This window comes from Apodemus sylvaticus, chromosome 4, assembly GCF_947179515.1.
Source record: "Apodemus sylvaticus chromosome 4, mApoSyl1.1, whole genome shotgun sequence".
In the NCBI taxonomy this organism is placed as follows: domain Eukaryota; kingdom Metazoa; phylum Chordata; class Mammalia; order Rodentia; family Muridae; genus Apodemus; species Apodemus sylvaticus.
This window is the reverse complement of record NC_067475.1, coordinates 55,330,350-55,343,717: the sequence shown is the minus strand read 5'-3', so window position 1 is coordinate 55,343,717 and position 13,368 is coordinate 55,330,350. Positions and strand designations below refer to the sequence as shown.

Here is a 13,368-nt window from a genome sequence, read left to right as displayed (position 1 = left end):
AAGTTTCCTTTTTCTTTGAAAGCAAAGCAACAAAACCCCATTTTGATGCTAAATTATATGGTATTTATGCCATGGCTTAAAACTATTTTTCATTTGGAATAAAAGGAAAAAGAAATGCCACCAACTGTGATGCATCAGCAGTTCAAAGATCTCATTTTAATTCATAAAATAATTATTATAGTGGGAAATGTTCTTCAAAGCTAATAGCAATGCTAAATGCACCCATTATAACCCATATATTTTAAAATGTTAGAATCATATCCCAACTCAAATCTTCAAATGATGGGCACAGAGCACTTCTACATGCTTATTTAATCAAATGCAAACAGCACGCTTTAGAGTCGTTTATAGTAAAGCATTAAAACACGAGTAAGGGCCTACAGAATGAGCGAGCGTTTGATTTCGATTTCCTTTACCATATAAATGCTCAGCCACAAAGAAGTCTGGGTTTCCTACATGCATTCATTACTCTTTTGTTAAGTGTGGTGGCTTCTCCAGAAAAAAGTTGGTACAATGCAAGTCTCCAGACTCTAGAGACATGCACACTTGTGTGTATAATGAAGCACAGCTTGAGATAGCTACTAAAATTTTCAATACAGGACCAGAAAAAATGGCTCAGCAGGTGAAGAACACCCACTGTCTGAGTGAGGTCTGGAGAGCCCAGGCAGGAGGAGAACCAACTCCTGGAAGTTGCCCTCTGACTCCACAAGTGCACTATGCCACCTGCATTCAAATTCCCCATTACTCACGCCAACACTGTAATAAATTTTATATGTTTCCATGTCTCAGATATGGGCTGGAACGCTGGTTCTGAGCGGCAGAGCGCTTGCTGTTCTTGAAGGTGAGTTTGGGTCTCAACATCCGTGTCCCAGCAGCGGAGAACTGCCTGTGACACCTGCACGTGGTGTAATGCCCAACAGACATACCCATAATTTAAAAAATACATCTTACAATGTTTCAAATGAAGTAAGGTATGGTGGTACAGAGCTGTGATCCCAGCACTGGGAAGGCAAAGCCGGGAGGATCATGTCCTGAATCCTTTTCTCCACCAGTGGTACAGTGGGATCCACGGGCCGTCGTGCTCTGAGGCTTTGCGCACACTTAGAGATGGCAGGCAGTTCAAGGGTAGAACTTGTCCCCAGTATGGATTCCATCTCCAGCACCACAAACCTCATCAAAAGGAGTTTCTATCTCTTTAAGGAATGTCTCAAATGCCACGTTCCTTTCAAAACTGATTCCTATAATCAATCACATTCCACATAAATGACCACTGGGAAGCTGAAGCAGGAGGATCACAAGTTCAAGGCCACCCTGGCTATATATATAAACTGGCTCAAAAAAGTTTAAGGCATAAGGGGAAGGAGAAAACCTGTCTACGAAAGACAATCAGAAATGCATATTCATAAATAATACATAAGCATCCTGCTAGAGTACAATACTGGAAACCAGAAAGCTCATAAAACCTTAATTAAATACAATGCGGCATCCTAGATTGACTTAGACCTTAAAAAGAACACTAATGGGAAAACTGATAAAATTTAATACTATGTCAAAGTGAACATTTATATAGCAGCATTAATTTCTTGAGATGATAAATGTAACATTATTTAGAAAACTAGCAGAAGCGTAAAGTTAATCCAAAATAAAAAGCTTATTAAAATATTGTATCCTATATTTTCTTTTTCTTTACTTATTCTATGCGTATGGGTATTTGTCTGCATGCACATCTGTGTACTGCAGTGTGTCTGTCTAGTATTCAGAGAGTTCACAACAAGGCCTTAGATTCCCTGAACTGGAGTTACAGATGTAATCAGCTGCCATGTGGGTGCTGGGACTCAAACCTAGCTCCTCTCAAAGAAAAGCTTTTACCTGCTAAGCCATCTCTCCAGTCCATCATAAACACCCTTTAGATAGAGAAGCATTTTGCTGCGTCTCACTTATTACTTTTGTAACTGTTTTGGGACAACTCTGTTATGTGGCTCTGGCTGTCCTAGAACTTACTATATGTAGACCAGACCTAGGCCTGGAACTCCCGGTGGTCGGTCTGCCTTTGCCTGCAGAGTGCTGGGGTTATAGGCATATGCCACTATGCCTTCCTTTGCTTTAGTGACTTTTAAATCCTTTTTATCTAATGATTCCAAAGCCATATTGGTAAGTCTAGTCATACCATAATATACTTACTTGTTTTTAAAAATAAATATACCAGGGAAGCTGATGACATGGCTTAGTAAAAGCCTTTGCCACATCATTCTGATGACCTTAGTTCAGGTCTTGAATCCACACAGAAGCTGGACACACCATCACACATGCACCTTACTCCCAGCATTCCTAGGAGGAGAATCATGGAAGCCCGCAGGCCAAAGAAGCCTGGAGTATGTAGCACAATGGTAGAACAACACATCGTGTTTCAACCATGGTAGAAAGCAAAACTTGGCTCCTGAAGCAGTCCTCCACGTGTGCACCTTAGCACACGTAAGGGCCACACACACAGCCCCTGACATCAGTACATGACTAAAACAAATCAAAATGCAGCACAGGGTGCCACTGCCACGGTTCTTGGGATTTAGGAGGATACTATTTAAAATCAAATTGAGAAACAGATGATTTTGTTGTTGTTATTCGGCCCACTATAAACAGGCTATGCAATCAGTAGAGGATGATTAATTACAAGATGACAGCAACCTCGCTGTTTAAATAGTCCTGATTTACATGGTCCCGATATGTGACCAGTGTAGTGCTAACAACAAACCAGATGAATAAAAGATGTGAGCACAGCTTAAGCATGCAAATGTAGTGAAACATGCAGGATTCGTATGAGCAAGTAGGAAAAAAATTTCAAGGACCAGAGGCTTAGGCTCTTGCATGAGTTCCATCTTTGGCACTATAGAAGGAGAAAACCAACTCCCACAAGACTTCCACATGTGTGCTGTGGTGTACACACCCATCCACACACACACACACTCATACCACACACAAAAATCAATCAACCAATCAAAACGAAGGGGGGTGGTCAGAAAGCTAAGCCCCACCCCCTTTTGAGACCGGGTTTCTCTTTGTAATTTTGGCTGACCAGGAATTCACAAGACCAAGCTGGCCTTGAACTCAAGAGATCTCCCTTCCTATGCCTCCCAAGTGTTGGGATGGGGCTCAAGCGTGCACCATCACACCAGGCACAGAACTGCTTTTAAGTTAACAAGAATTTTCTAAGACGTAAAATACTACCTTCCTTCAAAAATCTTTTATATGAGTATTAAAACTGTCTACCTGAAAATAGGACTTAGTAATAAAATGTCCCTCGTGTGTAAGAGTGGCGTATGGAACAGGACTTCTGGGGAATTCCAAACAAGCTTGTCTACCTTCTGGTCAATGTGGAAGCCAGGGGAAGTTCCGGGCTGAGAACCAGCTCCTCGACGGGTTCTAAGCTAACCAGGTTCCTACACATTCAGTTGTCAACTTTCAAGCATCCTCCTCCTTTGCTTAATTCACATCAAATATATTAATTTCTGTTACAGCCAAAGGACAAAAGAAGACTCACTCACAAGGAGCACTATATCCAACTAGAACAACTGAACCCTGTTCCCAGCCGTGTTGTTCAGTTCAAACAGTTTAAATTACAGCAATGATACAGCTGATCACTAATCCGGTAACAGGATAACCTGGATAGATAAAAGCTTAAAGATAACACCAACTTCGAGAGCCTGCAAAAGAGCATCGGAAAATGAAGAGCACACAGAAGATCCAACACTGAAGTAACTACTCTCTCTCTGTGCCCCAGTGAACCTTTGCACCGTGGGAGTTTTTGATGCACATCTTTAGTTTTTAACTGTCTTCCTGAGCAGCCACGTGATGTTCAACTAATTTCAACCAAACTGACTAAGAAAAATAACACAAAAATAGTCCTCTTTATAACTTGTTAAGTTATATAAATTTCACCACCAAGGGACTCCCAAGACCTAATTCAAATGCCTCACGGTTCTGAGGAAGGAAACTAAAGCTTCGAGAGTAGACCCAATCTCACCCTGCTCAGTCTCTACGCCCTTCATTATATGGTGTCTCCATGTCTGAACTAAGTTACTAGTTCTGAGAGATTTACAAATACTAGTATATTAAACTCTGCTAGAAAACAATTAATAATCAGGACAAATTTAGCGCCCATGGCTCTAGATATGGCTCTAGATACTTCACAGCGTGAGGCCCCATCTTAAAGTAGTCTTCACTATTATTATGTTAACTCCCGAGTAGTAGAAGCTCTCTTTGTCCTCACTTCCCTTGAAGTTAGTCATGAGGAAAAAACTACGCCAAACTAGTTAGAAAAGGACAACACAGAAAGCTAACTCATCTATATACTTAAATTTACATTACCAAATGTTTTTACTTACCCCTTAACAAATCCTGTAAGCAAAGTTTTAGTGACAAACTAATGTGTTGTTGTACCTCTTTCCTTAGTTTTAGATGGCCCCACCCCCAGAACTCTTTCTTAAAAACAGTAGACAGGTTGGCTAGGGAGAAACCAGAAGTGATGAAGTAAGGTGTGTGTGTGGGGGGGGGGGGGGGGGGGACCGAGGTTGTTTGTATTTTCTGTTTAATCTAAATGAAAGGTAATTAAATCCAGGTGACATTGACTACTCTGTGTTAGATGTGCTGAGAACTGGCCATCCACCTCCAGGTGGATTTAAACCTATCTGCCAACTACACAAAATGACAGTTTAACACTGAGAATGATCAGACTCGAATAAGGAAGAAACGGAAGCAGTGATGTGCTTGGTTCTCCAGTGTTTTGACTTCATTCCACTACTACATCAAGTTAGATGACATGAATGTCTAGTAGGCAAGGACACTGTCGGTCATTAATCATTATTTCTCCAGCCATGCCTTTTTACTAGAGAACCTGGCCTACCTTGACACTTGACAGGGTCAGTCTTATAGAACTCGGGATACTCCATCAACTCTATCACACACCCACCACAAACAACTGGATCATGGTAGACCAATCTGATGCTTTTCCAGGAATCTGGATTAGGGTTCCTTGGAACCCTGTGCTACATAACAAGATTTAAGTACCAGGTATGTTAGAATGTGAACCAGCAAAGGTACCAGAGTAAGCCAAAGTTAAAGACTGGTATGTGGTGGGAGATGAGTATTTCAATGGAGAAGAGAAAGAGGACATGAAGATGTGACTTAGCTAGCAAGGCAGTGTAGGCAGACAATCTGCTCTAGAAGTAAGGAGGGCATTTCAGTTCCTGAGCATGCAACCTGCTCCTACTTCACTGCTTCCCTACCCGTGGACGCCAACGATGCCAACTGCCCGTGAAGCTGCCTAGTTGGTTATCTTGTCTATAAACCTCTCCTTTACTTGTACTAGTATGACCATTTCCTGTTCCCTACGGACCCTTAGATTATGTCCTACAACAAAAGATAGAGAGAAATCCCTAGCACTCTTACCTAAAGGACCATACAGTTAGAAGCACTGTGTGTGTGTGTGTGTGTGTGTGTGTGTGTGTGTGTGTGTATTCATTAAGGGTGATATAAAAACAGGTCAAGGTTTCAAAGAGGTCCAGAATACTAGTAGAAACAGAACTTCAGTTTCACTAACCTCTGAAACTGATATCTCCATCAAAAAACATTCTGAACAGAAACAATTGTCCCCAAACGAAAGACCATTTTATAATGGCCCAAGTGTAATCAGCTGAAATTATTTTTAAAAGAGGTACAGTTGTACTCTCATTTCAGAAGTTACATGCCTTGAAAACGGGGTGCCTACTCCATATTTATCATTGTCTACAACTGCAACCACAGAAAATCATGACAGGATATGGAAAGATGCTGTATTTTCATGCTGCAAAAGTGAGGAATCCACTCACATAAAAGGCTCAAAGAGTGGGCTGACTAATGGCTCAGCAGTTAAGAGCATCTGTTGCTCTGGCAGACGACTCAGCACCCACTCACTAGTTCATAACCATCCTTACCTCTGAAACCCTCTTCTGACCTCTGCGGCATGAGGCCACATGCAGTTCACCTACAAATCTGCAGGTAAAACACTAGCACATAAAACTATGAATCTAAACATTTTTGATGTTGTTGCTTGTTCTTTTTCAACACAGGGTTCCTCTCTGCAGCCGTGGTTGTCCTGGAACTCATCCTGCAGGCCAGGCTGGCCTCGAACGCACAGAGATACACTGGCTTCTGCTTCCTGAATTCTGGGATTAAAGGTATGCACCACCACCATTTGGCTTCTAAAAAATGTTTTTAAGGCACAAAAAATAAGGTTATTAAAAAGAATCTTTCATTTTCAATGCTTATTTCTACTTTTTATTCCAGTTTCTTTTTTTCCAAGTATGATAGATAAATCCTTACTAGAAATTTAGGTCCTACAAACCTTATCCTAAAGAGGTAGCAAAAACTATGACTGCCACCCTACATGGGGACCAAAGGAGATGCTTATTTTCAATAATGTCTCATCAGCAATTTGCAAGTTCAATATGAATAACCAACTGTATAATATAAAATTAAAATGCAATATTCCAATTCTTTGCATGCAACTTGGGTTTGGTTTGGCCTTAAAACACAAATTTTTATCGGTACAGGATTACACATTGAAGATCTTTGCATATTAACATGAAGAACGTCAAGTGTCTGAGACACCCCTCAAAACTAGAAACTGATATGCCTCACAAGCATTCTGACAGAGGTTGCCATTTACTGATTGTCATCTTCTAGACACTACCCTAAGCATTCTACATAAGTTATGTCACCTTATATTATGAAACAGGAAGCATGTCCCTACTTACATATGTGAATAGAATCCATATGGTTAAGAGACTTGGTCTGGGTTTCACAAGCAGTAGGTGGAGGTGGGAACTTAATTTGGTTTTGTCTGAATCCAAAAGCAGTGTCACTATGAATTACATTAGCACCTCCCAACATCTGTGACATCATAACACATACTGGAGAGGATTTTAGTCAAAGAGATTTTTCTTTACAAGATTATGCCATGAAAACAAAATGGAAAGTAACACTGAACTGCTATAATCCTTGTAAATAATTTTTCTCTTCAAATTATCAAATTGAAGAAGTTTGCAGAGAAAAATCACACCAAAAAACTGTCCAAATACTATTTCAGCTGCTGTAAAGTCTGAAGCTATACAATCATTTCAGAGATAGGTATGGGTGCCACACACTTATAATCCTATAGGCTGGAAATCTGAGGCAGGTTGAGAATTCCAGGTTAATGGAGCTACATATACAATAAGCCCCTGTCTTAAAACAAGACTTGAAATTTGAACATAGAATTCCAAGTAGCACAGCTACACACTACCCTATATGCACTAGTTGGGAATATTTATATGATACAGTGGTAAACTGTGGTTAAACAGTAATTTGACATAACAAGATCTTGCCAATAATAGCTAGAGGAAATTCAAACTAAGGGAGGAATTATAATACTAAAGTCTTCCTTAGAAATTTAGCCTATACTAACTTATTCATTTGAATTTCTATGGTTATTTTAATCCAGAACGATGACTTTCGACAATAATAAACAGTGAATATTCACTGAATATGTTGTTTTGTTTTATGTTATTACCACATTTACCTCCCCCCCCCAGCAATTCTGATGGATCTCTATTTTCTCTACCTTAGAAGAGGCAAATGGAAATGACTTTCCCAAGTTATAGCTGGCAAACATGAATTAGAATTTGAAGCCTTCTGACTTCAAAGCCCATGCTGCATATCACTATATGAAATTATAGTCATAAAAAGAAAGACACGAACCAGCAGAGACAAGAGAGGTAGAGTTCAATGTAAACTAAATTGGACAGTCTCATAGTGCAGAAGGAAAATGGCTTACATGCACCAAGGGAAACTTTCTGCAGCCAAAAAAAAAGGGGAAGGGCATAATTAGAATATTGTATAGGGTGTTTTTTATATACCACATCGGTAAATTTTACTTAAAGAAATATCATTTTAAAAGGTTTTTAGAACTATTAATCTTACGTGTCTGGATGCTCGATCTTTGTGTACATTTATGTACCTGGCTCCAGTTGACTGGGAGCCGTGTGGGTACTGAGACCCTAACGCAGGTCCTCTGCAAGAACAGCAAGTGGTCGTGACTGTTGAGGCATGTCCCCAGCCCGTGAAAGATTGTTTCACCTTCGCATATGCATCATGGCACAGCTCAGCTAAGACCAGCTGTTTCTGCAACCTACTTCAACTTACTAATGTAACTTGCTCAAAATACGGTCATAAAAATCCTGACAGGGGGAAAAAAGTTTCCTGGTGTGCTACACACCTATGATATCAGCTACAGGATCTCGTGAATTTTGAGGCCAAGACTATCTCAAAACAAAACAAAACAAAAAAAAAAAAAAACTTTTTAAAAAAAAAAAGCTGGTGAATATTAAAAACAAATGTTTCAGCCAGGCAGTAGTGGCACATGCCTGTAAATCCCAGTACTCTGGGAAGCAGAGGCAGGCAGATTTCTGAGTTCGAGGCCAGCCTGGTCTACAGAGTGAGTTCTGGGACAGCTAGAGCTATACAGAGAAACCGTCTGGGGGGGGGGGGGGGGAACCAAAAAAAAAAAAAAAACAAAAAACCCCACACCAACAACAATAAAACAAATGTTTCAGTACTTTGACTTTCACTTAAAACTTTTCAAATTCTGTAAGCGATTATGCATTTAATTTTTTTTTTATTTAAGACCCCCGAATAAAGATTTTTCTTTATTCAGATATTTCTGGTTTCAGATACTTGGATAGTTCTGCTTGTCCAAGTTTTTCCAATATAGATCAAATCCCAGAACATGAGGCTGCATCTTTGATTTCACATTTAATTATTACAAAAACTGTTAATGTCACTGGTGTGCTGACAGATGCTTGCAATCCCAGCACCAGGGAAGCCAACTGCAGGAGGACAGAGACTCAAAGGCCAGCCAGCCTAGGCTATGGAATGACACTGTCTCTAAACACAGCAATTAGGGCAGGGGGGAAACTGACAAGAGTTGTGTTTTACATCAGACTCTCAAAGGTCCCTGTGAATCAACATTCAGCACAAGAGGTTGAGTACACTAGTTGGTTAATAGTAAATACTAAAGTCCCTGCTAAGTACCGGAAACCACACTCATCCATAGAAGATACCTGTTATACAGGCACTGGCAATTCAGAGCTTTGATTTGAATTCATATCTTCTGGAAGCTCAAACTTTACTGCATAACTTTTTCTTTATATTCAAGCTGCTGTTCAGAGCTTCCAAAATATATACAAAAGCAGCCAGCCCATCTTAATGCACAAAGTCAGTCTGAGATTACGGCAGTTGTGTCCGTCCTCTGGAGCCCCACAAAGAGAAATTGGTACTCTACGGTGACCTTTCGGAACTGTAGTTATCTAAAAAGGTCTGCTGCCTACAGAACCCGTGACTCGTACTTAGTCTCATCTAACAGATTCCTCAAATATATGAATAATGAACACAGCTGGATTTACTGGTAAGCTAATACCACAGAAGTTTATATGACTTACTGGGCCTACCAAAGTTTAGAACTAAATTATCCTGACTAAAACATGTCTGACTAGATATTAAAAAGCCACTTGAGTATAAAACAGCACACTGTTTGTAGTTGAGAGCCAATACTTTTATTTTGAAAAAAAAAAAAACAATGAAAATCAACTCCTCTCAAATGTGTCACAATCTTTACAATAAATCTGCCCCAGTCCATATGTTATCCTATACTATCCCCAAACACACGGTGCTACTGTTATCTACTGTCCTCTACCACAAACCTCAAAAATGGCATTCTTTCCATTTCCCCAGCTCACACCCAACCCTTTAATTTAAAAAAAAAAAAAAAGATTAAAAAAAAAGTTACAGAACTTCAAGAGAATCTTTAAAAAAATAAAAAAGATTAGAAAAGTTGAAAAAGTTTTGGCGGCCTCTGCACCCAAGTTTTCTTTTATACCTAAGAACCTGTCATTTACTTCACCCGCCTCCTGGGTGTTCCTGGACAATCCACCTCACTACCTTGCGAGCAGGTTCTTTATGAGACCCCTCTGTCCTAGCTTCACTATTTAACCATTCAATCCTTCTAGCTTTATCCTGACATCAAGTATCAAACTCACACAAACCCCAGACAGGCCCACCAGGCACCATACACTATCCTCCTCAACACGTTCCAGTCCAATGTGAAACCTCCCTGATTTCGGTTCCTCCCTCTAAGAGCCTTTCCGGGATTCGCAACACAGTCCCAGGGCTCCAAACTCCCCAACTCTGCTAAGCACCATCCCAGCCGGGTTACACCCTCTCCAACCTGAAATCCCCACGCCTTCCGGGACCTCAATCACCAAGCCCGCAGCACCCGCCCCACGCTGGGCATTCCCTCCCTGCCCCTTTGGGGTCCTCTCCGCCCGCCTGGCCGGACCCCTAGCAGCTCGGGGCCGGGCTCTCCGGCTCAGCGCTCCAGCTCCGCCCCCAGCCCCTCACCGAGCAGCAGCAGCTTCACTTCTTTGGCCGCTTTCTCCCCGTCCTCCCGCAAGTTGCGGTCGATCATCTTGCTCCGCTCCACCGCCGCCTTGTCCTCGGCGCTCAGCGTGCAGCCCATGGCGGCGGCGGGAGAGGGGACCGGACCCGGGCTCACTCACACACCGCGGGAACCGCGACACACCGTCTGAGACGCGTCTTCTGCTGGGCGGTGGCCTTCTCCGTCAGCTCCCCTAGCGCCCGGAAGAACCGGATATCTGCTGTTTACGACACTTCCGGCGACGCCCAGCGGCCGTTACTACTAGAGTGCGGTGGCGGTGGGAGGCGGAGGAGATCCGGAAAGCGGAAGTCCCCGGGAAACCTGACTGTCGCCGGGGAGTGGTGGCGATCCGTCGCTACGCACCTTCCAGCCTTAATACCCTTTTACTTCTCGGGCTCCTGGACTTGGATTCCAAGTGTAGAAAAAGCGGGACTTCCAGCACGAGGTGTGCTCTTGAGGACGCACTGGAGCTTTGGCGGTGAGGATCAGATTCCCAAACCAAATAAGAGCTCACAGCCCTCTGGGAATTTCTCCTGGGAAAAGTCTCCCTCGCCAGAAAAAAAAACAAAACAAAACAAAAAACAACAACAACAACAAAAAAAAACCTTTTCATCTTTGTTTGTGGAGCCCGGGTCTCTACCCAAGGCCGAGGGTCAGACACTTCAACCGAAGTTCCCTCTGTCTGATCTTTGAGATGCCCAGCCTGGGTGTTCATCCATTCCTCAGGCTACACCCATGATGCCAAGTATATCTTACTTAGTCCTGCTACAACGTGTGAATTTCTGTGAGCTGTACATTTGCCTGGCACTCCTGTGTTGGCAACGGACCACTCGACCGCAGCAAGTAGTAGAACGTGAAAAATAGGTAGTATTAGACCATAAAAAGAGGTGTAATTCATTTATAAAATTTCCACGCTTCCCTTTCTCCCATATAAACCAGTGGCTCTACACTGGGGATTTAGATCCATACCCAGAAGTAAACCAGCGAATCCTTCTCTAATCTAACAAGAGTTCCTATGTGATAACCATAGAAAAGGGGAAGTTCAGTAAAAGTCGTCTTTCCTGAATCTTGGTGAATCATAGCCCTGTGAAGACTATCCTAGGGTACCTTTACTGCTAAACAGCCACCCAGTAACTCTCAACACCTGTTTTAGGAAGGGGCACTTTTTGCAGCCATTGAAACCTTTCCCTGGAATTCAAAACATTTCTCTAGTAGGAGGTAAACTACAAATTCCCAAGAGAAAGGCCTCTAGTGAAAATGAGTTCATTAGAACCATTTAATTAGATTAACCTCTTCCATGTCACCCATAATGCTTGTCAATTCCAAGTCTGGAAAGTCCCCCACTCATTTCCAAAAGACCATTAAAAAGAAACGGGCTGCTTTTGCTTTCTTATCACTTCTGAGGGAAAAGGTTCAAAAGGAAAGGGGGAAAGCACAACGTTGTTGAGAACGTTTTTTTTGCCAGGTAGGCGCTTGTATATCTCATCTCTTTAATCCTCACAACAATCCTGTGAGGTAGGTACTATTGATCCCCATTGTCACCGATAAAAAATAGGCTCAGAGAAATTAAGTAGCTTTCCCACGGCCACACAATAAGTACATCTGCCTAGTTTCAACTTCTTTCTACCAGACCTCTAGAAGGTGTCTCTCGGACACACCTGACAACAGGAAGTCTAAAGTTTTTGAATGGCAGTCACCTCAATACCAAGTTATTGGCCAAGCTAACTGACGGGATGATTGTCTCGCCCTGTTGCTTCCTCAGCATATAAGAAAGATTGTGTCCTGGAACAGTTTCCAAGAGGTAAGGATTATAGATTGAATTTTACCAGTCTGATTCAGTGACTAGAAAATTCCTGGTCGGTGGCTATAGCAAGAGTTGTGGAGAAACATCTCTTCATAATACAAGGACAGTTTTACTTCCTTTAGATCTGTTCCTACAGCCAGGGGGAAAAAGGTAACTTGCTAGTTCATGGCGGCAAGATCTCAGTGACAGGTTATTTCAATATCACTTAGAAATATCCTTGCTCTTAAAACTTCCTTTTAAGTGAAGCAAGGGTTGAAGGGCAAAGTTAAAAAAGAAAAATTACCAAAATGGCTGCCAAGCAATGTTTAACACACACACACACACACACACACACACACACACCCTTCCTGTGTACAGTTCCTGTTTCTACTAGACTCACACTGCCACCTACTGGCAGTTTCTGAGTCTACTACCTAATTGGTAGATTAACAGTATGTGAAAGTTTTTCCCTTATGATGTACTAAGATTTCTCAGCATGAGTTTTATCTCAAAGAAAGGGAAATGGTTGTAAAGTTGGAAGGACTCTGATTTGCTGTGTGTTACTTTCTAAAGGATTTCCTCAGTTTAATAGGCACTAGACTAGAAGAACACATAAATGGTAGAAAGACAGAAACCTGCAAATGTACCTAAGCCAAAAAGGGAAAAAGCTGTTTGCCCAGTTTTATTTAGTAGATTATTTTCTTCACTGGAGAGTTCTGCCTACGCTCCCCCACGCTCTCTACACCTGCATGGAGTCTCTTACGTATCTTCAATAAATTCTCAAAAGTCAGAACCATAGATATAGTCTCCTTACTGTAGAACTTTATCAGACCTAAATGCTCTACAAGAATACAAATATCTGTTTGCGTTAGCCTGTGAGGTCCTTGAAGGAAGAGACGACACATCATGTGTGTGTGCCCCAGGGATTGGGGGTGCTCAAATAGTCATGCTTTGAATAGAACCGAAGGAGTCAGTGTTGATATTAATAGAACTTTTTATCATAAAATTTATTGGTTGTTCAAAGGGAAAACTACTCCACCCCAACCCACTTTCCCCCTTTCGTGTTCCGTGAACCAGAGCT

The 13,368-nt window shown here is 41.8% G+C and overlaps 1 protein-coding gene across 1 annotated transcript in view; it reads right to left on the bottom strand.

The window, feature by feature from the left end:
- Positions 1-10,720, bottom strand: part of Gnai3 (G protein subunit alpha i3) — a 40,590-nt gene extending 29,870 nt beyond the window's left edge. The window contains exon 1 of the mRNA XM_052179460.1: positions 10,468-10,720. Within this exon, the coding sequence (XP_052035420.1) occupies positions 10,468-10,585 (118 nt within the window). The 5' untranslated portion in view covers positions 10,586-10,720. The remainder of the gene's footprint in view (positions 1-10,467) is intronic.
- Positions 10,721-13,368: the final 2,648 nt, after the last annotated feature.